Source organism: Canis lupus, chromosome 8, assembly GCF_003254725.2.
Source record: "Canis lupus dingo isolate Sandy chromosome 8, ASM325472v2, whole genome shotgun sequence".
NCBI lineage: Eukaryota > Metazoa > Chordata > Mammalia > Carnivora > Canidae > Canis > Canis lupus.
The window spans coordinates 41,636,888-41,660,717 of NC_064250.1; the positions used below are offsets into that span (position 1 = coordinate 41,636,888).

Sequence of the window (23,830 nt, forward strand, 5' to 3'; positions counted from 1 at the left end):
CTGTGCTGCCCAAACTGATAGAAGCAAATCACTTCACCCTCTGGGCCTCAGTTTCTGCAGCCACATAAGGAGGGTATCGGACTAGGCAAGGGGTTGGCCAGCTTGTTCTCTCAAGGGCCAGATAGTAAATACTTTTGGCTTTGTGGGCCACGTGGTCTCTGTTGCAACTCTTCGGCTGTGCCATGGTGTCGTGAAAGTAGCCCTAGACAATACCATAAATGAATAGGCATGGCTGTGTTCCAGGACAACTTTATTTATAAAAATAGGTGGGGCGGAGGGAGGGTTGGGAACCAGGTGGAAGGCTGGATTGTGGCCAGTGTGCAAACCCCTTAAACTGGATAACCTTAAGATCATTCCAGGGTTCATTGTGAACGTTTCTTGTGTATCAAAGGACAGCATTCCATTTTCATTTTGTTTATTTAGCCAAGCCCCGATTTGTGGACACTTAGTTATGTCCGGTTTGGGGTTTTTTGCTTTATCAAATAATATTGCAACTCATGATCCCTAAGCAGTGAGTTTGCTAGGTCAGCCATTTAAAACACGGGCAGATATTATCAAATTGCTGCCCAAAAAGGCTTTGCCAGTTTCCATAAGAGGGATTGTTTCCCAACATCCTTGACAATTTGGGATGATATCAGACTTTTAAATTGTGTTAGTCTGATGGAAGAAAAACGAGGTCTGACTTTTATGGGCATTTTTAAAGTTATGGTTGGGTTGAACAACTTTTCATGAGTTTCTTTCCCTTTATTTCTTTCTGTTGATTTCCTGTTCATATTCTTTGTGCATGTATTTATTGGTTTGTTTATTTCAAATTGGCCCTCTTTATGTAAGTCATTTGTGTTGTAAATCATCCCCCCAGTTTGCTTTTGATTTTAAGGGAACTTTTGTTTGTCAGATAGTAATTTATAATGACAGTATAGATTCATTAGTCTTTTCTTTCATGGCTTTAGGATAGGTATCATGCTTAGGAAGGCTTTTCCCACCCACCTTAAGAATATTTTTTAAATTCATAAATGAATTTTTTTCCACTGGGCCACTCCCCCCCACCCCAGTTGCTTGATATTCCTTCTCAGAGCTTCTGGGCCCCCCACCCCCTCCTACCCCTGTCATTCACTCTACTGGAGGCTGCTATGATTAACTAAAGACCTTTGATTTCTTGCAGAAGCAGATGAGAGCTGAAGAAGCAAAAGTTGTCCAAGAGAAAGCTGCAAAGATCAAAGAATGGGTGACCCTGAAGTTAGCAGAGGTGAGCTAAAAACTCCTCTCCAGAAACCTGGAGTGGCCATATGGCAGGGGTCCCTCCATCCTCCAGCACAAAGTCTCCTGTTTGTGGGGCCTTGACAGACCTTCATTGTGTTAATCATTTGTCCTTCATTCAGCTTGAACACTCAGACTCATCACTTCACGTTTCCCTTCCTTCTGTCACCGTTGGGTCTCCCTAGGGCTCCTGATCAGCTTTGCATGCGTTTGGGGAGGAGTGAATCTCCCATCTGAGGTGTGAGAACATACACCCTACTGCTGCCCTCCCCACTTCCCCTCTGTCCTCTCCTTTCTTCTTTGTGGTATTGGCAAAATATACATGCCATTTCCCATTTGCCCCAGTTCAGTGGCATTAAGTACGCTCAAAATGTTGTAAGACCACCACCACTGTCTGTTTCCAAAACTGCATCACCCCAAACAGCAGCTCTGTACCTAGTAGACACCAAGTCCCTGACCTCTTGCCCCCCAAACCCCCTATCCCCCCAGCTTTCCACCTCTAGCCATTCATTTCCGTAGCTCATGGGTTGCTACAGCTTGATTTAGGAAGACTTGAGGCTAGAAGCTGCAGTGCTACTAGCAATGAAAAACAAACTGCAACCTCTTTCTCGAAACAAGAGGAAAAGGAATCGAGGGTCACCTGGGTGGCTCAGAGGTTAAGTGTCTGCCTTTGGCTCAGGATGTGCTCCTGGGGTCCCGGGATCCAGTCCCACGTCGGGCTGCCTGCATGGAGCCTGCTTCTCCCTCTGCCTGTGTCTTTGCCTCTCTCTCTCTCTGTCTCACATAAATAAATAAGTAAAATCTTAAAAAAAGAAAGGAAAGGAATCGAATTTTGGAAAAGGACAAATGCCAACTTTTCTTCCTCCACCCTGGCACCATAGTTCATACCTGCAGGGGGGACCAGCTCTTTTTGCCTCTCCTCTCCTGCTGTGGGTGCATATCTCATGTCACCTGCTAGACTATAAATTCTTGGAGTGCAGAGCTGATACCTAGGATGCCTCCATATTTGCTAAAAGGTGCTCGAAAAAGTAGGTTGGATTTCATTCCAAAGAAAATGGGGCAACCACAAACATGAGTCTTACAGATAGTGTGTTGAGTAAAAGAAGCCTGACCTAGAAGCACACACCATATAATTCCATTTATACCAGAATGGGCACAACTGGGCCAATGTGTGTCGGGGTGCATACTTAGATGAGAAAACCCAGAAAGCAAGGGGGTGAGTCTTGTACACTTAGAAGAGTGGTTGCCTTCATGGGGAGAGAGAAGCGTGTGAATGGGAGGGGGTACATCCCGGTTTGTTAACAATGCTGGCAAATTCCTATTTCTTGACCTTGGCAGAAGTCATATGAGTGTTCACTTCAGAGTCATTTGTTCAGCTCTTCGTTGATATGCTATGCAATTTCCTGTGTATGTATTATAGTTCACAATTTTTTTAAAAAGTTAAAATACCTAGAAAAGGTGCAGGGGCTGCTAAATGGAATTCTATCCCAACCAAAACTGGTTAGCACAAAGGAAAGGGGTAGGTCAGAGCTCCTGGGAGGGCCAGCCCTGGATTGCTGGGGCACCAACTGTTCTTTTTCAAAGATTTGATCTTTAAAAAGGATTTTAATCTTATTTTGAATTATATGCCTGAACCTGTAAGCTAAATATTCTAAATCTTTATTTTTCTTTTTGCCCAGCTTGAGATGGAGAACCAGCACCTGAAGAGCAGTAATCAGCACCTGGCGGAGCAGGTGGGAGTCCTCCAAGATGCTCTAGAAGGTAAGCAGGACAGGCCTTTGTGTGTGTGTGTGTGCGCACGCGCGTGTGCCAGGGCATACATTGAATTGAGGAAGCTCTTAATATGCCTGTTTTTCACCCCAACCACAGCTCTTCAGATGGCACCTTCAGGGAAGCTGCTGGTGGCCACCCAGGAAATACCAGAGCAGGATTCTGGTCCTTCAGGTCCAGGAACCCAGCCGATAGGGCAGGACAGTGGTCCTCAGGCCCAGGGTGCCCTGAAGGCAACTATGGCTGCACCTTCCCCAGATGCCCTGCAGAGCAAGGACTCTGTTTCTCCAGGAATTTCCCTGGAGGATTCTAGTCCCATCGTGGTCCATCCTGGGGAAATATCAGACTCCAAGGCCCTTCCCTTGCATCTGGGAGAGGGCTCTCCCCACCGGCTGTGCATGAAGCCTCGCACCCACAGACATGGTTCGGCCTCCTGGGGTGAGGGCCTGGTCATTGCTCAGGGAGGGACACTCCCTGGGACAAAGAATTCTGCCAGGGAAGGCAGCCCGGGCTGCAGCCTGACCCTACCAAAGGTGCGGGTCCCCAGCACCCCGCGGGACAGCATCCAGCTGGCCAAGCGGCACCACAGCCAGCCCCAGGTGGGCCCTGGGCACTTCAACCACGTGGTGAGCATTGAGATTGGGACCCTCTCAGCCCTCCACCCCTCCAGCCTTCCTGAGGTGGAGGCCCGAGCTGAGCTCCGGGAGGAACCAGAGAATGTGGAGATGGAGGAGCAACCCCCAATGGCGAAGGAAAAGGAAAGAGAAAGCCCGAAGGCCCCCAGAGCTGAGCTGGAGGAAGTGGATTTGGGCAACAAACCCCCCACACCCCCCCTGCACCGGTTTCCATCCTGGGTAAGAGGCAGTTGGTTTGCAGGGCAGAGGGGCAGGGGGGCAGAGTGGCTCACCGAACACAGCCTCACGTGGAGCCTGAGATGAGGCTCTCGTCCTCATGACCAGTTAGCAAGGGGTAGAGCCAGGATTTGGGTGAGCAGATGGTGGTTGGCTCTTGTTTCATGAGCATGTGCCACACGCCAAGCTGGGAGCTTTGTGCACAACGTTCTCATTTAATCTTCTTGACTCTTCGGGGTGGTGCAGTGTGGTGGTAAAGAGCACAGATCCCCGGATCAAACCACTAGGGGTCAACTGCTAACTGTGCGCCCTGAGCAAGTTACTAAACCTGCATGCCTCGGTTTCCCATCTGTAACATGGGGATAATAGTACTTCCTTTATTGGGTTGTTTGTGAGGATTGATAGTCTACTAGCTGGCAGTAAGTACCCATGGTAGTGGTTCACAGCTGGCTACTGTTGTCTGTGAGCCTTAGCTCCCATATTGTAATATTGGATAAAGGACGTGATGTCTGGTGGCACTGCCTCAGAATCAGTGATCTGGGGTTGGGAGCACCAGTGAAACAAGACCAGCCATGTGTCAGTCTTCGGAGAACTGGGAGGTGGCTACGTGAGGTCATTCTTTAGTCTCTTTATTTCACCTTTCTGCCTGTTTGGCATTTTCCATGATAAACAGTTAAAATGAAAACGGGGTGGATGGACATGGATGAGGTTGAGCAGGTCAGTGTGGAAGGTGGGATGAGAGCTCTCATGAGAGCTACATGAGAGCATGTAGCTCACGGCCCGGCGGAAGTGTGAACAACTTAGTACTGTCCTGTGTCACAGATGGGAAACTGCTGTCCCCACAGACGTGGTTACTTACTCAAGGTCATGCAGTAGTTAGTGAGGAGCCAGGCTTTTTTTTTTTTTTTAAGATTTTATTGATTTATTCATGAGAGACAGAGAGAGAGAGAGAGACAGAGACAGAGACACAGGCAGAGGGAGAAGCAGGCTCCATGCAGGGAGCCCAACATGGGACTCGGGACTCGATCCCAGGACCCCAGGATCAGGCCCTGGGCTGAAGGCAGCGCTAAATCACTGAGCCACCTGGGCTGCCCAGGAGCCAGGCTTTAAATGTGGCCCTGCTGCCTCCAGAGCTCAGCTCTAGCCTTCCAGCTACGCTGCTTCTTAGGGGACATCAGAGAGCAGATGTCAGCCTCTTACTTGAGCTCAGACCCCTGGATGCTGCTGTGGTATGAGGGTCCGAGGTAGGAGACGTCTTGAGTGTCAGGCTCCTGGCAGCATAAGGAATAGGGTACTGAGAGGCGTACTTCAGGGAGACACCACCTTTCACCACTGCCCAGGAGACCTGCCTTTTCAGTAGCACCTTCCAGGGGCTCTTTTTTTTTTTAAGGTTTTATTTCTTTATTTGAGAGAGGGAGTGCATGCATGAGCAGGAGGGAGGGGCAGAGGGAGAGGGAGAAGCAGGCTCTCAGCTGAGTAGGGAGCCCCATGTGGGGCTTGATCCCAGGACCTTGGGATCATAACCTGAGCCAAAGGCAGAGGCTTAACTGACTGAGCCACCCAGATGCCCCTCCAGGGGTTCCTTTGGAAATCCTGGCGGTCTGGGAGCCTCAGTGCTGCAGGCACACAGGCCAGGTCCTTAGCAGTGCTTGCTGACCAACACTGATCACTGTGAGGGGGCCTGATGGCCGGAGACACAGCCACGCCTGGGAGCGAGGCCTGGCGGGAGCTCTGGGAGGTCTACCCAGGGCCAGTCTCCAGGCCTTGTGATGCTGCCCTGTCCCTGAAGCTCTGAGGTCGTGGGAGCACCGCACAGGGCGCTGCCTCCCAGGTTGGAAGGGTGAGGTGGAGGGACAGGGGGCAGAGAAGGAGCAAAGGGGCAGGCGGGGCACAGGGAGAGGATGTCGGAAAGGAGGCAAGGGCCCGGCCAGGCTGGATCTCCGTCAGAACCATCCCTCCTTTTTTTCATTGCTGTCTTGTAACTACAAACGATCTAGAATCTGAAAGCAGAGGCAGGCAGTGAGGGAGCATTCTGGCAAGGGGTGTGACAAGAGACCTCAGCAGGTGTTACCAGAGGAAAGCGCTGCTCACTTTTGCCATTTTGCCAAAATAGAGCTGTCCACCTGTATGGACAGAGGAGTTCCTGTGCTCTGCCTGTACGTGATGAGTGTGTGTTAGGGGAAGGAGAGGGACAGCCAGAGAAGAAGGGAGTGAATAAATATAGAAGGTGCTTCGGACAACACTTTCCCCATGTGACATTAGCTAAGCTCTGGGGGTGATGGTGGGATCTGGGTCTTCCCACAGGCCCTCCCTGCTCTTGGCAAGCCCCGGGACCCCGCAGTGGCCTTACCAGCTAAGGAGGAGTTGTCTCCTGTTCATGATCCTTGTTGTATCTTGCTCCTAAAGATTATAGGGGCATCTGGGTGGCTCAGTAGATGAGCGTCTGCCTTTGGCTCAGGGCGTGATCCTGGAGACCCAGGATCGAGTCCCACGTCGGGCTCCCTGCATGGAGCCTGCTTCTCCCTCTGCCTGTGTCTCTGCCTCTCTCTGTGTGTCTCTCATGAATAAATAAATAAAATATATTTTTAAAAATCTTAAAAAAAAACCAGACAGGTGCCCACCCTCTCTTCTTAGATGGGACCAACTGGGCAGCGGCCACCTGAGGGGAAATCTAGACTGGGAACTGAGAGGAGGACATTCCTCAGTCGGAGGGAGGAGGTAGACTGATCTGCCAGTTGAGAGCATGCCAAGCCCTGTTTTGGTTGATCCCCAGAGCAGCCTCATGAGTTGGACAGTGGGTAACTTTTGTAAAAACGCTCTCTTGTCTGTTTTACCCAAATCCCTCAAGCTTCTTTTGCATTTCCTCTATAATGTTAGAGGCCTGTCCTGGTTGAGCTCCATGATCACTACTAGCAGGAATAATCCCCTCCTGGGACCCCCTCCCCCTGCCTCTCTGTCTCTTACCTTCCTATCCCTCCACCCAGCTCAGGGAGGGGGTCTCACCCAGCCCTCCAGAGCCGCTGCTCCCCTCTGGGGGACACCCAGTAGCACCCCATGGCCCTTCCAGCCCCAGGCCGGGCCCACCTCCCCTAGTCCTTGTGACTCCCCTGCCCCCTGACGGGGCCTTTGTTTCCCTTTCCCTTGAATGGAGAAGAGTTAAGAAAGAGCAGCAGTGGGGCCTCTGGGTTGTTCATCAAAACTATTAGTAAAGCTCCCTAGGCCCAGGGCCCTGCTTCAGACACAGGAATCCTGAGGAGTAAAAGAGGAGTTAAGGGTGGAGGTTCCCATCCCTGTGTCTTCTACAGCAGAGTTCAGGGTCCTGGGGGAGCTCAGGCAGGCTTTGCAGGTTGGGCCTAACTGTGAACATAACGTTGTTACTGTAGGAAAAAACTGTGTCCCAGCTTCCAAACAACAGGCTTGCAAAAGGGCATGCCCTTGCCACGGGCCACCCACTTCCTTATCAACACCCCAGCTTTGAGGGGTGAGAGCCTGGGACCCAGGGCCTCTAAAATGGGTAAGATCCTCTAAAATGGGTCGGGTCACTGACCTCCTCCTCTTGAACTTCCTTGCCCCAAGGGAAGGGTGGAGGCAAGAGAAGAAGTGAATATCTGTTGGATGCTATCAAATGTTTACATTAATGATGTTCATAACAGCCTGACAGGTGAGCATTACCCCACTTCAGAGCTGAGGAGGAGGAGGCTCAGATGTAACTTGCCTAGGATTCCCCCACCGGTAGTTGGCCAAGCCTCCATGGAGGCCTGTGTCCACAGCGTCCTTTTCTCTCCACACTCAGGAGGGGCTGGGCGGGGCTCCACACTGGGCTCTGACCCGATGGGGCCTTCCGTTACAGGAGAGCCGGATCTATGCTGTGGCCATGGCTGGCATGCAGCTCTCAGATGCATCTTCCAGAACTAATGTCACCTGCTGTGGTGAGTCCCACGTGGTGGACAGGGTGGGCATGCAGGGAGAAGACTCTTAGCAACACCCAGGGCCAGTGTCACCTGTCACCCCGTTCCCTCCCCCAGCCGGTGAGGTTCACTGAAATCACACAGCCAGGGCCACCTTGAGGGAAAAGGAAGCTGTGTGGGGTCAACTACTCACTTATAGGGTGGGCGGGGCCTTGAACAGGATTGTAGCCAATTACAGAGCTGGAAGGGACTTTAGAGGTGAGACCCTCCAACCCAGCCTCCCCCATCTGCATTGGCTTCTCTTCAGTAATGCCCAGTACTGGGGGGTGGGGAGAGCTCCTCAGTGCCCCAATTTAGATGCCGCCTCCCCCATCCCCACGAAGGAACCACATCCCTAACCCTCTGGCTCCTGAGTCAGTTGGCCAGCCACTGAATCCCCCATGATGTGAGCTCCATAGTGGCAAAAGTGGGGCTGAAGTCCACAGCCCCCATCCTAAGGACTGCCACCCCACCTGTCTTCCTGGAGTGCTTGTTCAGGGAACACTCTCTGCCTGGATATCTTCCGCTGGCCCACGTCTCTACTTCCCACAGGCCCCTGAGTGAGTTATGGCACCTGAATTAATCTCATCCCTCTTCCCCACCCCCTCCAGCTTCAAGCCCTCCTGCCCTTGCGTCCCCTGGGCCTTTCTCTGGCCTTGTCTACAAGAATGTCACCGTGCCTGTCTACACAGCCCTGAAGGGGGTAAGAAGCTGCTGTCCGAGGTGGGGGTGTTCCATCCAGGAGGCCCCTTCTCCATGTAGTGGCTCTAGTGGGCCTCTAGGGTCAGGCTTCAGCACACACATGAGTCTGGGCAGGGAGCTCAGCTCCCATGTATGTGTCATTTTATTTTTATTAGATTTTTATTATAAAAATTGTATGTTTACAAAAATTTGAATCAATACAATTGTGGGCAAAGTGAAAAGTTAAATGTTAGACCTATGCCTGCTTCACCTGTCCTCACCATCTTTTCACATGTCTGTTCCCAAGAAGACTCCTTCCAGAACTTTTCATACATACTCAAACAAATATTCCTGTGTATACTCTCATAATATCTCTGCGTGGTTTTTTTTTAATGTAGTTGGCACGCAGTGTCATGTTAGTTTCATATCTCTACATATTTTTTAACAAAGGTCAGATACAACTGAGATAACGTCATACACATTTTTCATTTTATTAGTGGTTTTTGAGCTCAAAACAGTAATGCTTTATAAAACATTTTATAGAAGAACCAAAAATCCAAAAGTTAAATTTTCTTTCACATTGCTTTTCCCTAATTTCTGACCCCAGAGGCCACTATCATTAATGGTTTGGTGTTTATCCTGTGAGGCTCTCTGACAAATTTACCGGTATATCGACAAATATTGTCTGTGTCCCTGTCTGTCCCTCTCTTTCTCTCTCTCAAACACACACATGCACGCAGCGAGGATCACATTATACACATCCTTCTACTCCTTGTATGTTTATGTGACCGTGTGTCACATCTTCCTGCCGTACCTCTGTGCACAGCTCTGCTTCCCCTTAGGGCTGTCCAGTACCCCTTGGTATAGATTCCCCCATAACTACCTTACTTAACCTGCCCTCCACTGATTGACAATTTTTTTTTAAGATTTTATTTATTTATTCATGAGAGACACATACAGAGAGAGAGAGAGGCAGACACACAGGCAGAGGGAGAAGCAGGCTCCATGCAGGGAGCCCGACATGGGACTCGATTCTGGGTCTCCAGGATAATGCCCTGGACTGAAGGTGGCGCTAAACCGCTGAACCACCCAGGCTGCCCACACTGATTAACAATTTAGGTCATATCTATGTTTTTCTCTAAAATCAATGCTGTAATGAATATCATTGTGCAAATATATCTCTGTGGACTTAGTATAATGTATTTCCAGAGGTGAAATTTATGGGCAAATGATATCCATATTTTAAATTTTGGCAGGTAGTGCCAAATTACCTCCTAAAAGGCTTTATCACACTATAGAGTATCTTTTTTCCCACGCTTTCACCAACATTGACACTGTCTTTCTAAATGTTGCCCACCGAGATGGCCTCTTGTTTCCTTATCCCCACACACGGTTTAAAGCTCCTGTCTCGGGCAGCCCTGGTGGCTTAGTAGTTTAGCGCCACCTTCAGCCCAGGGTGTGATCCTGGAGACCGGGGATCGAGTCCCACGTCGGGCTCCCTGCATGGAGCCTGCTTCTCTCTCTGCCTCTCTCTCTCTTTGTCTCTCTCTCTCTCTCTCTTTCTCTCTCTCGCTCTGTGTCTCTCATAAATAAATAAAATCTTAAAAATAAATAAATAAAGCTCCTGTCTCTTGCTTGCGCCACGTGGCATCCTGGCCCCCTAGTGGCAGGAGCAAGGGTCATAGCAGCCAGTTAGCTCAGATGGGGCAGCTCCTTTGGGGACCACGGAGGATGGAGGACTCCATGTGGGGGCGGGAGGCCAAAGGAGAAGCTTGGAGGTGAGGACACAGATGCAACAGTTGTCTGTCGAGTGCCTGGGGAGGCTGTGTTGGCTGCACCCCGGGCACGTGGGCAGGAACACAAGTGCCGAGGGGAAGGGTCTTGTTTGGCAAGGTGAGCTGCAGTGGGGGAGGGCACCTGTCTTGCAGAGAGCCACGCAGATCAGCAGCGTGCCTTTTATGGATGAGTCCTCCGGGTCCGACGATGACTGCAGCTCTCAGGCGAGTTTCCGATCTTCGGTCCCCTGCTCAGAGTCCAGGAAGACCAGTGGACTGGGCAGCCCCAGGGCCATCAAGAGAGGTACAGAGGAGGGAGCAGCAGGGTGCGGGGCAGCAAGCCCTCTTCCTACGGGTGGGCTTCTCCAGGGCTCCCTGCTTCATCTCTGCCTGTGACCCTCAGCTCCAGACTCAGAGATCCTGGGTCGGTGAGGAAGGTCCCTGCAGTCCCTGCAGCCCCGGGAGGGGTATGGGGACCCAGGCCTGGACTCCTCCTCCCTTGGCAGGTGTCTCCATGTCCTCGCTGAGCTCCGAGGGCGACTACGCCATCCCCCCAGATGCCTGCTCACTGGACAGCGACTATTCGGAGCCGGAGCACAAACTCCAGCGCACCTCCTCCTACTCCATTGAGGGGCCAGGCCTGGGCGGGGTGAGCTGGGAGCACAGCGCCCTCAGCCGGGTTGAGGCAGGCAGGATGGGAGCAGGCCTCCAGCAGATGCTGCCTGCCTGGAGATAGGCGTCCTGGGGAACAGTGAAGGCAGTGGCAGGGGGTAGTGACAGGTGTGAAGTGCCAAGGAGTGTGCTGGGGGGCAGGCAGGTATACACAGACCCTGCAAGGAAGGAGAGGGGACCTAGTGAGCTCCTCATGGAGCTAGGAGTAGCCAGTGGGCTTTCCCCCGGCGGCCCCAGGAGATTACATGTGTTTTGACCCCGGAATGCCGAGAGCTGACCTTTACGGGGTTCTTACACTGTGCCACACACTGTCCTCAGTCCTTGGTTCATGTGTCCTCACCATCTTCTCAGGACTAGGGCCCCATTTTATGGATAAGAAGCCTGAGGCTCAGAGCCGTGCTGCAAACTCACATCCCTCATCCCCCGGTCCTTGGGCCACACCACTGTGCCGATGGGCCTTGTCTCCCCGCCTCCATCAGCCCCCTGCCCCAGCCTGGCTGATGTGCCCCTTGTTTCCCAAATCTCACTCTCCTTTCCTGCTGCCCACGAGGGCCTTTTCCTCCCCTTGGTGCGTCTTTGAAGGGAAGCTGACTTTTCTTTCCCAGGCCAGTTCAGATCTGGGTCTTTGTGAAGCCCTCCCTGGCTAGCTGCTCCCTTGTGCAGCCCCTGGCCTGCTGCCTTCTCATGGGGTGGGTGTTATCTTCCCTAGCCAGCAGGACCCTTCCATGGCGGGATCACCTTGCTTTATGCTAGTTCTCTCTGAACCTTTAGTAGGGCCTGGTGCCCTGAAAATACAGAGTAGGTACTCAAGACTTTGTAATTGAGGGCAAAGCAGTAACTCAACTGGGACGTTTTGGCCTGGGTGACATCTACAAACCCCAAGTGACTCCCTCTTTCTGTCCACTCCTCTTCCCCTCTGTGCCCTCTCACCCCTGCAGGAGTCACTGGAGAAGTCAGGCTACCTGCTAAAAATGGGGAGCCGGGTGAAGACGTGGAAGAGGCGCTGGTTTGTCCTGAGACAGGGACAGATTATGTACTACAAGTCTCCGGTGAGACCCTCCTCCCCAAGGACAGTAGTCACAAGGGCCCCAGTCCAAACTCAGAATTGTGCGACAGAGGCTAGAGGAAGGGCTGGTATGGCCCACGGCCAGAGGCCAGAGGTCTGGCAGGTGGGGAGAGGTGGCCTGTCTGGATACCCGAGGCTCTGAGCCTCACATGGAACCACGAGGCTGGTCACTGGTTCTTGGAGTGAAATCAGGTACAGAGGCGTCAGAGGCCGTTCTAGATGAGTTGGCTTGGTGATTCCTTCATACTTCAGAAGCTGATTTCTTTTAATGCCTGGTCCTATAAAAGAATTTTTCCCTGGCTGCCCTCACGTCATCTGGGTTGTTCTAACAGAGAGCCCATGACCTCCTCCACCTCCTTCCTGTAGTTTGGAACTAGGGAGCCTTGGATGTTGAGATCTAGTTTGACAGGACCTCCTTGGGGAACCAACATTAATGTTTTAAAGAAAGTGAAAAGGCTGTGTCGCTCATGCAACTCCAGCCGATTGTCAGTGGCTGTTGAGGATTCTGGGCCTGTATCACTCAGCAAGTAGGCATGCTCTGAGTGGTTAGTAAGGTGTGCGGGCACACCGGAGAGGGGAATGGTGATATGTATGTATGACACTTATTTGCCATACTTGGTATAAAGATGTAGAAAGACTGTAAAGGCTTTATAGCTCAGTAATAACCTGCTGGCTTCTGACCCAGTTTTAAAGGTTCAATCTATACTTTTCAAGGCCTGGGTCAGATGAACCTGTTTCTAATTATTGCCCCATTTAGCTAGAACCAGGATCCAGAACAAGTTACCCTTCATATCACAGTGCAGGAAAGCTTGGGGATCGCTTTCTCCTTTGTCTGAGGCCTAGAGTCACATTTGAGGGAGAACGATGTGTTCTGGGAAGGCTCTGACTGTTTTCCTCCCCATTCCTGTCTTTACAGAGTGATGTCATCCGGAAACCTCAGGGAGTAGTGGAACTGAATTCCCATTGCCAGATTGTTCGTGGGGAGGGTGCACAGACATTCCAGGTGGGTGTGCTCCTAGCAGCCAGGGGTTTAGATGAGGAGCTATTGGGTTTGGATAGGATTCTGATTGAAACAAAGCTGGGGAAGAATGAGTGTGTGGGAGAAACCTCACATCCCCGTCTGGATGTGCCTCTAGTACTGGGGAGGAAGAAGAGACTGAATGGGTGAGCCAGAGTGAAGGCAGCAGAGATGGGGAAAAGAACAAAGGAAAGAAGGGATTGAGTCCCAGGTGGCAAGAAAGAAGTCCCGGTGGATTCAGGGATTTGCACCGCCTCAGAGCCAGGTCCCTGGCATTCCATCATGCCATCTCCCCTGGCCCCCAATCCCTCCTCTACAGCTTATCTCTGAGAAGAAAACCTATTACCTGACAGCAGACTCACCTGGCCTGCTGGAGGAGTGGATCCGGGTGCTGCAGAGCCTGCTGAGGGTCCAGGCCGTGGGGCCTCCAGCCCTGCCTCGGGGCGGCACCAAGCCCACTGTGAAGGGCTGGCTGACCAAGGTATTGGAGGGGCCGGTGGGGAGGGATGTGGGCCTCCTGAATATGGGCCTCTTGAGTGCCGACCCCCTTACAGCCCCTGTCTGCAGGAATTGGCTCTTGGAGATTAGCCTCAAACACAGCCTGACCACTCCTAGTGTCAGAGAATGAAAACAGAGATGAGGGTTGTTAGCACCAAGCTGTCGCCAGGACAGGAAGGAAAGGAATGTTTTGTACCTGTTCTGAGGTTATTGGGAGTTGCCACCCACCCCACCTGCACCTGCCTCTGTGAGGAGTGGGAAGCCATGACATAGGCGAGGCAGGTGTGCCCACTCCAAGACATGGGATCCCAGACCTGCCCTAAAGGTGTTTGAGTTAGGACTCTTGTGGCCTAAGGAGCAGAGAAGTGCTTGTTAACCTCAAGAAGACGGAAGTTAACAAGGAAGCACATGAACTAGGCCAGCAGGCCAGCAGGAAGCAGAGCTACTTGTGTGAGCAAGCTCCGTACTCTTGGCTCTCTCTGCCTCTGCTTCCCCATTCAGGCTGTGGCTCGTGCTGGCCTCCTCTGCCCTCTGTGCACTTGCAATGCCCTTGTGATTTATGTCGGCCTGGGGGCTTCAGGCTACCGTGGATGGCCCTGCCTCCCTCTCAGCATCCTTATAGCTGATGAACACAGTCCTGGGACAGGACCCCTGATTGGCCTGGTTAATCTTTTAATGGCATGTGGCACAAGAATGGATGAGGTATCACAGGGTACACACCACAGACCCTCGATGTGAAAGGGCTGGTTCTGTTAGTAGGGAGTCTGGGTGACATCTCCACTTAAGGACCTGAGTTTGACCAGGTCTTTGGAGATCTGCCTTTCTGTGGCCTCTCTTTGGCAGTCCTGGATTTACTTGTGGGATTACCTGGTTCTAATAATGTGGTCTTAATTTCTGTTTTATAGGTAAAACATGGCCATTCCAAGCTGGTCTGGTGTGCTCTTGTTGGGAAAACCTTCTACTACTATCGAAGTCATGAGGACAAGGTACTTCATGGCTTCCTGACAGCACCTACTCTCTGCTCTCCCCAGACCACATTCCTGTTTCTCCATGTCCTGATGGCAGGCCCCAGCTTTCCCCCCTACCGCACCCAATGCCACCACAAGTACAAAGCTGGCTGGATCCCACTAGCCTAAAGGGCCAATGTGCGTGGCCCACAGATTCCACCTGTGTGGTCTAACTGTGCTTCTCAAGGCAAGCCTCAGCCGGGGAGCTGTAGTTAACCCCCTCAATCTGTGACCTGGCCATGCCCATGATTCCTAGCCCAACAGGGCCCAAGGGTTCAGAGAGAGGAGACTGCCTTGTACTCTGCTGGCTCTCCCATTCATGGAAGGCTCCTCCTGTCCGCAGCGACCCCTGGGCCATCTGCCTGTGCGGGACGCGCGCATAGAGGAAGTAGATCGATCCTGTGACTCGGACGAGGACTATGAGGCTGGAGGGAGCAGGCGGTTGCTGTCCTCCCACTGCACCCTGGTGATCCACCCCCCAGAGCATAGCCCCACCTACCTCCTCATTGGCACTAAGCATGAAAAGGTAAGGGAGGGGGCTGGGCCCCCATGGCCATGCTCAGTCCTGTGATTCTCATCTTCCATCTTTCTTTCCCAGCCTCCCCAGATTCAAGTCCCTTCTGGACATTTTGGTGGCTCATATTCTCTGGGATGATTTCTTATAGTGAATTCCCTCCCAGTGACCAGCTTCTCTCCACTGGGACTATGAGATAGCACCTCAAGCTTAGAAACTTGGGTTCATGTTCACTGATCCCAGGTCTTTCCTCCTAGAGACTGATGGCCTTGACTTGTGCCAACCAGACTAGCCTCATATCACCCTGGGCTTGGCCCCTTCAAGGAAGCTTCTCTGGAGCGCTTACCTCCATTCTTCCTACTCCAGTCTCACCAGATGGCTTCCATCCCCTTCTAGGACACGTGGCTTTACCACCTCACAGTGGCTGCAGGCGGCAGCAGTGCCAGGGTTGGCACTGCCTATGAGCAGCTCATTGGAAAACTGATGGATGGGGAGGGAGACCCAGGTAAAGCAAGGGTGGCCATCACTGCTTGGGTGGGGGGGTGGTGTCTGGGTAGTGGTTGGTCAGAAACCCAAAGAAAGCATTTCTGTACCTGAAGCTGTTTTAAAAGCATCTAAGCCACAGAGGGCCTTTCTCATCCAAGCTCCAGAGCCCTGTTTCAATGAAGATGACCACTCTGTATCTGGGGGAGTTTCTTTGGGAAGCCGATTTTCCAGTGACCTCAGTCAATGTTTTACTTTGTTCACTGCAGCTTTGCTGGCTGGGCAGAGGGTTGAGGAAAAAAGGTAGCTGATTAAGAGTTAGAGTTTGTTAATTAATGAAGCCTAAATTGGGATTGGACTAACCTAAGCCTGGGGCGTTACTGGATCTTTATTTTGCTAGTGATTCTCAGGACCCCAAGAAGCAAATGACACATACCACACACCCCTTCACTGCTCCTCCGAGGCTTATTTCAGGCTGATGTGGGTTCCCCATCGAGACCTGATGCTGCAGGGAGCGGCCTCCCCTGCACACACATGCTTGTGCTCAGATACCCCAACCTCACTTACTTCAGCCCCAAGAGCAGAGCAGTAGCTCCCTTTCTGTAAGCCGTCCTTGTGCGCTAGATGCGGTGCACGGCTGCATACCTCACACTCCGTGGGTATAAACACAGTACATCGCATGTGCTCAGATGGTCAATCCTTGTTTTCCCCACAAATCAAAGAGGTGGTGGGAGGCCAGGTCCCTCACTGGTGCTAACTGCGTGGCTCTCGGTGCTTGCTTTGGGCAGATTCCCCTCTCTGGAGACACCCCATGCTGTGTTACAGCAAAGATGGGCTGTACACCTCCCTCACCACCCTGCCCTCAGAGGCTCTGCAGACCGAGGCTCTCAAGCTCTTCAAGGTAAAATAGGGAGGAAGCCCAGCCCACCCACAGGTGGCCCCCTCCCCATGAGGCCAGGCTCACCCCAGAGCAGTTTGCCCACTGTGGTGATAGTCAGGTGGAACCCATGGAACCTTGTAGTTAGGGGGAACTCATAGAGGGCTGTGAATGGAAAGGAAGGAGTCCCAGAGGGTCCTCACCACTGTCCATTATGGCGGGGAGACATTCGCGGCTCCCTTGGAAGGTGCCAGTAAAACTCCCCCTTGAGGAACTCCCCTCCTCATGTAGCAAGCAGCAGGAAAGGCCAGGTTTAGGTTGCTTCTCAACCTGAGAGATTCTGACCTATTTTAGAATGTTCTCTGTGTCCATCTGAATATTCTCTTTAAAAAATGTCTTGCTTATGTAATGGACACATTTAAAGGAAGAAAGATCCTATCCCAAAGCAGCCTTCTCAGCAGGCAGAGCTGCTCTCAGGCAGTGAATGGCGCGCTCCCTCTTAGAAAGGGCTGCCTGTGGCAACCCGGACCTCCCGGGAGCCATGGGGGGCCGCCCAGTCTGCCCACTGCCACTACGGGTACTAATCAAGGGGCCGTTGGTCTGCCTGGGCCCCTGTCCTTTTCCTGCCAGTCCTGCCAGCTCTTCATCAACGTGCCTGTGGAGGCTGCCTCCGTGGACTACCACGTGTCTCTGGCCCAGACGGCCCTGCAGGTCTGCCTCGTTCACCCCGAGCTGCAGAGCGAGATCTACTGCCAACTCATGAAGCAGACCAGCTGCCGCCCACCTCAGAAATACTCGCTCGTACAGGTGGGCATCCCCAGGGCGAAGCTGCTGACAGCAGCCATTGGCCGGGGCTGCCCAGTAGGCTGGAAGGTGGAAGGAGGGTTCTGGGCAGGTCCCCTCTACATGTGGTACCAGTGGCTGCCTCCGTACGGCTGTGCCTCTCCTAGGTGTCTGTGCATAATCAGGTTGTGTGATTGCTGTTCTGGACAAAGCCTGACCAGATGGCCAATCTGGAGGCCACAGAAGGCTGGGGGCCCTGGTTTGGAGAGTGCTGAAGGCCCGGTCGCTCAGGGCCGTGAGGGCTGGTGGTACTGCACAGCTGGCACCCACCCCATGCTGCTTGTTCTCCCGGCAGTGCTGGCAGCTCCTGGCTCTGTGCACCCCACTTTTCCTGCCCCAGCACCACTTCCTCTGGTACGTGAAACAGCAGTTCCAGCGCCATGCAGATCCCAGGTGAGTGAGCCACTCCAGCACTGCTGACTGTGGTGTGGTGAAGTGGGCCATGGGGGACCAGGATGGATCAGATCACCCTGCCCCTGGAGGTTTGCACATCGGTCACAGAGACGTCCCTCATTGCCATGTCCACAGATGGGCATGTGGAGGTCTGGGCTTGCCAGGGCTACTCTGCACACCAGTCTGTGTCCATATGCATGCTTAGTGGCTGTGCTGACGTGAAGCTACAGTGTCCCCAGATCATTCCCACATTTTCATTATCTGTTGCCCTGTTCTTCTGGAGAAAATATCTGTGCCAGCCACCTGCTGCTGATAGACCCTGAATGACAGAGTAACACCACACACCAGAGTGTTCAGGGCTTTACTCACCACCGGCCCCACTGCAGATTTGATCTTGGCTGGGTCAGGGTGGCAGCCATGGTGCCAGGGTAGCAGGGATGAGTGGATCCCCTGGAATTCTTTTCTTTTTTCACCTGTCACCTGTCTCTAGAAATGAAACCGGCCAGTATGCCACCTACTGCCAGCGTGCGGTGGAGCGGACCCTGCAGGCCGGGGAGCGGGAGGCCAGGCCATCACGCATGGAAGTGGTGTCCATCTTGCTACGCAACCCCTTCCACCACTCCTTGCCCTTCAGCATCCCTGTGCACTTCACCAATGGGACTTACCAGGTGAGGAGGCAGCGCGGCTCCCTCTCCTGAGCCCTCTCATATCCCGACCCCAGAGAACACCTTAGGCCAGGTGGGTACTAAACCTCCTCAGGCTTGGCAGATTCTTAATAGGCAAACAAGCAGAAGGAAGAGCCTGCAATTTGCAGGTAGGGGTGGGGAGATTAGTGCCAGTAGAAAGGATCTCGAATTGCAAAAGTGCCTTGCTGTTTGGCACCTGGGAAGTAGATCTTTTGAAGCCACTGCCTGAATGGGGAAGCTGACACATTGACCAAACAAGTGGCATGACAAAGGCCTCCAAAAGAGTGGCCAGAAAGGAGCAGCAGAGCTTCTGACTCCAGCTTACAGCAGGCAGGCTTATCCCTGAAGCACTCCCCCTCTGCATGTGACCACGGAAGCCAGCTTCCTTCAGCATTTGCCATGTGCCCTTGCTCCTTTCAGCCGAGCTTTCCTCCTTCCAGACCCACACTGCTCCACTAGCCCTATTGAGCTCCTCTCAGGAAGTTTCCTCTGGGACTAACACTTCTCCCATGTAGGTGGTCGGTTTTGATGGCTCCTCCACAGTTGATGAGTTCCTCCAGCGTCTGAACCAAGAGACAGGCATGAGAAAGTCCTCCCACTCTGGCTTTGCCCTCTTCACAGACGATCCTTCCGGCAGGGACCTGGAACACTGCCTGCCAGGGGGTGTCAAGGTGATGGCCTGCCCACAAATCCCACTGAGTGCCTCCTGGGACACTCCCAAGGCTTTGGGGTTTGGGTGGTGGGGAAAGAGCCCCTCTGGCTGGTGTCTTACTATTTCACAGCCTGTTGGCTTTGGAACCCAAGGTGCTCCTGTGGGCCAGCATTCTGTGGCATCCTAAAACATACCCATACAGGCAGAGAAAAGTTGTTTTTCCCTACATATTTCCCCTACCCTTGAAGGGCTATGCAGTATCCAGGGGAAAAGCTGCTTCTCCTCTTGGTGGGGGAAGGACAGGGAGGCATTTGTCCTTGTACACATGCAGAGGATGGCAGCTATACACCTGTGGCGTTGTATCCTGGCACCTCATTCTCTCCCTGTCTGCCAGGGCCCATGCTGTGCTTACAGGTTCAAGCACATTTTAAGCAGTTAGCGCCAGTAGAAAGGATCTCAAATTGTATATATATATGTGTGTGTGTGTGTGTGTGTATGTATATATATATATATCAAGTCAAAGGCCCTTGAATGGGATTTAAGACCTATCTTGTCTTGTGGTTTGTGATTAGCCCCCATGGGGGATGTTAAGTGTTTATGGGAATGCGCTGTTGCATTGATGAGTTTGAGTGCTGGTCATGTCTGCTCTTTTTATGGCAACGGGGCAAAGGCTTCTATAGTCTTTTACCAAAGTTGCCTTGAAATACTGCACTATATATTCTCTTTGTAAATGTCTGCGTGTCTGTAAGGCTTGGTTACACAGTAGGCCTCTGAGTACACTTGTTGGAAGAGAATAGTGGTCAGTGGAATGGAAATGGAGCTGGTAATACGGGGCCACAGTTTTTGATTGAGGCCTGCCTAGCCTCTGGGAGACTTCTCAGGTGTTAAGGCCAATGGGAGCAGCATTCCATGCTTTGCTGCTCATGCCCTGCCCAGGGCTCTTCCTGTCTGTGAGATGGTTGTAAGGCACCTCTAGGTCCCAGGCACATGAGGCCTGCAAGTCAGCCTCCTGATGGAGGACAGTCACTCAACCCTGCCTTGCTGCTCTTCCTGAGTCCTGCCCCAGGGCCTTTCCTGACTTTCCTCTCTTGCCTCTTTAAGATCTGTGATGCCATCTCCAAGTGGGAACAAGCCCTGAAGGAGCTGCACTCTGGCAAGGCTGAGGGTGGCACGCGTGTTGTGAAGCTGATGTACAAGAACAGGTCCTGAGTGCCGCCCTAGGGTGGGGCCAAGCATGAGAGCTTGCCACCGGGGGCGGGGGGGGGGGGGCACTCATCACTCCAACAGGCTGGCCTGTGCTGGACAGACAGTGGATCCACAGACAACACTGTGTTGTGGACAGTAGTTGGTGGCCCAGGCTGGCCCTGGGTAGCTCAGGCTCTTGGTTCCTGAACTGCACACACACACACACACCCCTACCCTGCCAAAAAAAATCAGAACAACCTGGTGTGCGATGGCTGCACGTTACATTAGGAAAGTGAAATTTTGTATGAGCACTAGATATTTAAGGCCAAAGAATAAATAGCTCCTGTAACAATTCCAGCAAATATAGAAGTAGATACCATGATTTTTTGTCCATTCGAATAAGAAAATCCCATCCTAGATCTGTCTCCAGGCAAATAACTTCCATTAGTCTCTTGGAATCTTTAATTCATCCAGCTCCCTAATAAGCTATGATTCCAGGGAGCAGATTCCCCTCACCAAATCCAGTAAGGTAGTAGTATATTCAGGTGTACCTTGTGCCGCTGTTGCTTGAGATATGATGGCACTCTATCTGCCCTGTGTTGTGCTTAGTTAAATTTTTCTGGAGGCAATAAAAAATAGGCTCACAGATGGTATAAAAAGAGTAGTTTCTTTCTTTGGAAATGAAGATGAACAGATGCCAGGATGACCTCATCCATTTAGGATCCCAGCTGAGTCTTGGCTTCTTCTGTCTTCCCTGTAGGCTGTACTTTCGGAGTCAAGTCAAAGGGGAGACGGAGCGGGAGCGGCTGCTGCTCGCCTCCCAGACTAGTGGGGAGATAGTGGCAGGGAGGTTTCCTGTCAACAAGGAGCTGGCTCTTGAGATGGCTGCCCTGATGGCTCAGGTAAGGTTCTGTTCAGGAGTTGGATCAGACTCACAGGGAGCACATAGCATGCAGCCTGAAACAGGAGACCACAGACCCTGTGGTGCCCGAGAGGAGGGTGGCCCTGCTATGGAGGGAAGCTGGCTCCTTACCAGCAGAGCCCTTCTCTGCAGATACAGATTATGGGCAGAACTCTGGTGGTGGAAGCCAGAGTCCTGCCTTTGAGTGCCAGCGACCTTCCTGCTGCAAGATCGTGGCCAGGTCACTGCAGTGGTCTGTGCTTTAGTTTCCTTCTCTGTATACAGAAAACAAAAATGCCTCCCTGCCCGCCCCCACGGGGTTGTACTAAGTATGCTACCAAAAGAATGTGTATCACAGAATGGATGTACTAAAATTTGTACTTACAACTGTATAACATTTAGAATCTGAATGCACTCAGACTTCGACTCTTCTCCGTTACCTTTACGAGGCTGTCTTGCTGGAAGTATCTGGGATGCCCTTGTGGTTCCCATGAGAAAGCATCTGAATGTACATGCTGGGGGGGAGGGGAAATAATAGTTGGACTTTTTAGTAGTAAACATTTACCAAATACCCTATAAAGAAGCCTCTGCTAAAACATTTTGTTTTATCCCAGTTAGTTCTTATCCTCACTTAATTGATGAGGAAATTGAAGCCCAGAGAGTTTAAGTAACTTGCTCAGGGTTACAGAGCCAGCAGATGGCAGAGCTGGTATCTATCTGAGCCCAGTGTCTGATTCCAAAGGCCACCTCTGGAACACTGAAATACTCTAGGATCTATAGCATCTTCAGTACTGTATCTCATATTTTTGGATTGGAAGCCAGAATATCCAGTTTGCCCTTGTCTGCCACTGATTAACTGTCTTTGGATAAGGCACTAACCTCCACTGCAACAGGGAGGTTGATGTAAATAACCATCTAGGACTATAAGGTGATCTCTCTAGGGTCTATGAAATTTGAGATAAAGGGTCATTCAAAGAAGTGTTTTCGCATCCACCCTCACCCCATCAATGACGCAGTGAAGTGTAATGGTTTATTTCACCTCTCCAGCAGCCCCAGCCCCACCTCACCCACCTCCAGACTCTTGACTGCCCCCTTCATGTGCTTCCAACGCAGGTAGAATATGGGGACTTAGAGAGGCCCAGCCCACCAGGCCCTGGGAGCCCACTCCCTGCCAAGGTTCAACATCACCTCCAGCACGTCTTAGACAGGTTCTACCCAAGGCGCTACAGACACGGGGCACCCTCTGAACAGTTGAGGTAGGCTGCAAGGTCTTGGAGGGAGTTGCAGTGGGGAGGCAGGGGCTGTCGGGCTGGGGAAGGCCTCAGAGCTGCAGTGAAAACATGTTGGCACTTCAGTGGCCCACTTGTCTCCATTCATTCAAACTAGGCACCTGGCAGATCTGCTGACCACAAAGTGGGCAGCACTGCAAGGCTGTTCCCCTCCCGAGTGCATCCGCATCTACCTGACAGTGGCCCGGAAATGGCCTTTCTTTGGTGCTAAGCTCTTTGCTGCTCGGGTAAGTGCTGGTGGTTTCCAGGGGGAAGGAGTGATTACCACCCCCCACACCCCCCTCAGGAACATGCCCTAGATTTCTCCTCAAGCTGCTGTCCACATCTGGTCCAATTGGAGCCAGTCCAGTCTGCAGGGCCCGCCTGCACGCTGGCAACCACCAGAGGGCGCCGTTTCTCCACCATTTCTGGTCCAGAGCACAGTTGTGATCACTGACTTCCAGCCAGGATTATTTCTGGGTAACATTCATGTTTCCTTTCAGACTTCTCAGTGCTACCCCTAAAGAAAAAATATACGGCCAACTAATTCACACACAAGGATTCAAACTTGACATTACCATCTCAAAAATGCTTTCATTTTTTAAAAGGTGCAAAAGAACAATATGTAACTATGTAATCTAAACGAATGCATCTCTGCTGACTTAGCATGGCCACAGGGGACTCTTAACTACTCAGGCAACAGTTAATTTCACCTGAGTGAAGCCCAGGTGGCCAGTAGTAATTTTAGCTGGAACTTTTCTTGGCCAGGTGTCTGATGTGCATAAACTTTATTCATAATCAATCATGTCCTCAAAGCTGGATCATGATCCTATTCACTGATGGTAGAGATTAGACCAGTGGACATTCATTTATTCAATAAAGAATTGCTGAGCTCCTACTAGGACTCAGGCACTGTATGAGATTGCAAGAGATGAGTGAATCAGATACTGTCCTGGCCTTCATGGAGCTTCCCATCTAGTGGGGGAGACATACATTAATCAAATAATTATATATATTCTCTATCTAAATATACATGTAAGTTATTTTACAAACTGTTACAATATGGAAGGAGAAGTATAGGGATGTTATAAGGGCATATGACAGAGGGATCCTGGGAACCTCTTAGTCTTGGGAGTTTGGGAGAAGCTTCTGAAAATGAGGACATGTCCATCCTTCTCCTCAGCCTTTTGGGTAGGAGAGCTAGGAAATCTGGATTGCTCTACTGTAGCTATGACAGTGAAAATCAGTCATTCCAGGAATTGTCCACCAGATAGTCCCTTTTCTCAGTAGTGGAGCATAAAGCCCATAAGATTGCATTCTTTCCTGTTTCTTTTGCAGCTCCTAGGAAATTGGCTGAAGCAAGATGCACTTCAGCCAGGAGAGGCTGTGGGTGGAATGCTGTCAGTTTGCCAGCACTAGGAGAAAACAGCCCATTCTCCATGCCCATGACAGAGCAGTCAGGGCTGGCCTTTGTTCTGCAGCACAG

General features: G+C 51.7%; 1 protein-coding gene and 1 long non-coding RNA gene across 6 annotated transcripts in view; one reads left to right on the plus strand and one right to left on the minus strand.

Moving 5' to 3' along the window:
- The window catches only part of PLEKHH1 (pleckstrin homology, MyTH4 and FERM domain containing H1), a 51,610-nt gene that overhangs the window by 21,441 nt on the left and 6,339 nt on the right, over positions 1-23,830 (plus strand). For 4 of the 5 annotated variants that reach the window (XM_049113282.1, XM_049113283.1, XM_049113281.1 and 1 more), the window contains 22 exons: positions 1,163-1,246; positions 2,937-3,018; positions 3,127-3,881; positions 7,672-7,807; positions 8,437-8,528; positions 10,435-10,585; positions 10,788-10,930; positions 11,892-12,002; positions 12,936-13,022; positions 13,357-13,518; positions 14,441-14,521; positions 14,886-15,068; positions 15,453-15,561; positions 16,328-16,440; positions 17,047-17,223; positions 17,555-17,652; positions 18,143-18,320; positions 18,854-19,009; positions 20,092-20,192; positions 20,936-21,077; positions 22,190-22,332; positions 22,463-22,592. In XM_049113282.1, the coding sequence (XP_048969239.1) occupies positions 1,163-1,246; positions 2,937-3,018; positions 3,127-3,881; positions 7,672-7,807; positions 8,437-8,528; positions 10,435-10,585; positions 10,788-10,930; positions 11,892-12,002; positions 12,936-13,022; positions 13,357-13,518; positions 14,441-14,521; positions 14,886-15,068; positions 15,453-15,561; positions 16,328-16,440; positions 17,047-17,223; positions 17,555-17,652; positions 18,143-18,320; positions 18,854-19,009; positions 20,092-20,192; positions 20,936-21,077; positions 22,190-22,332; positions 22,463-22,592 (3,414 nt within the window). The remainder of the gene's footprint in view (positions 1-1,162; positions 1,247-2,936; positions 3,019-3,126; positions 3,882-7,671; positions 7,808-8,436; positions 8,529-10,434; positions 10,586-10,787; positions 10,931-11,891; positions 12,003-12,935; positions 13,023-13,356; positions 13,519-14,440; positions 14,522-14,885; positions 15,069-15,452; positions 15,562-16,327; positions 16,441-17,046; positions 17,224-17,554; positions 17,653-18,142; positions 18,321-18,853; positions 19,010-20,091; positions 20,193-20,935; positions 21,078-22,189; positions 22,333-22,462; positions 22,593-23,830) is intronic. The other variant, XM_035720239.2, reaches the window with a different exon arrangement.
- Positions 8,974-16,331, minus strand: LOC112657697 (uncharacterized). The gene is made up of 3 exons (XR_004818343.2): positions 15,650-16,331; positions 13,400-13,648; positions 8,974-11,111 (listed from the first exon to the last, which is right to left on the minus strand). It is a non-coding gene; the product is annotated as an uncharacterized LOC112657697 (long non-coding RNA).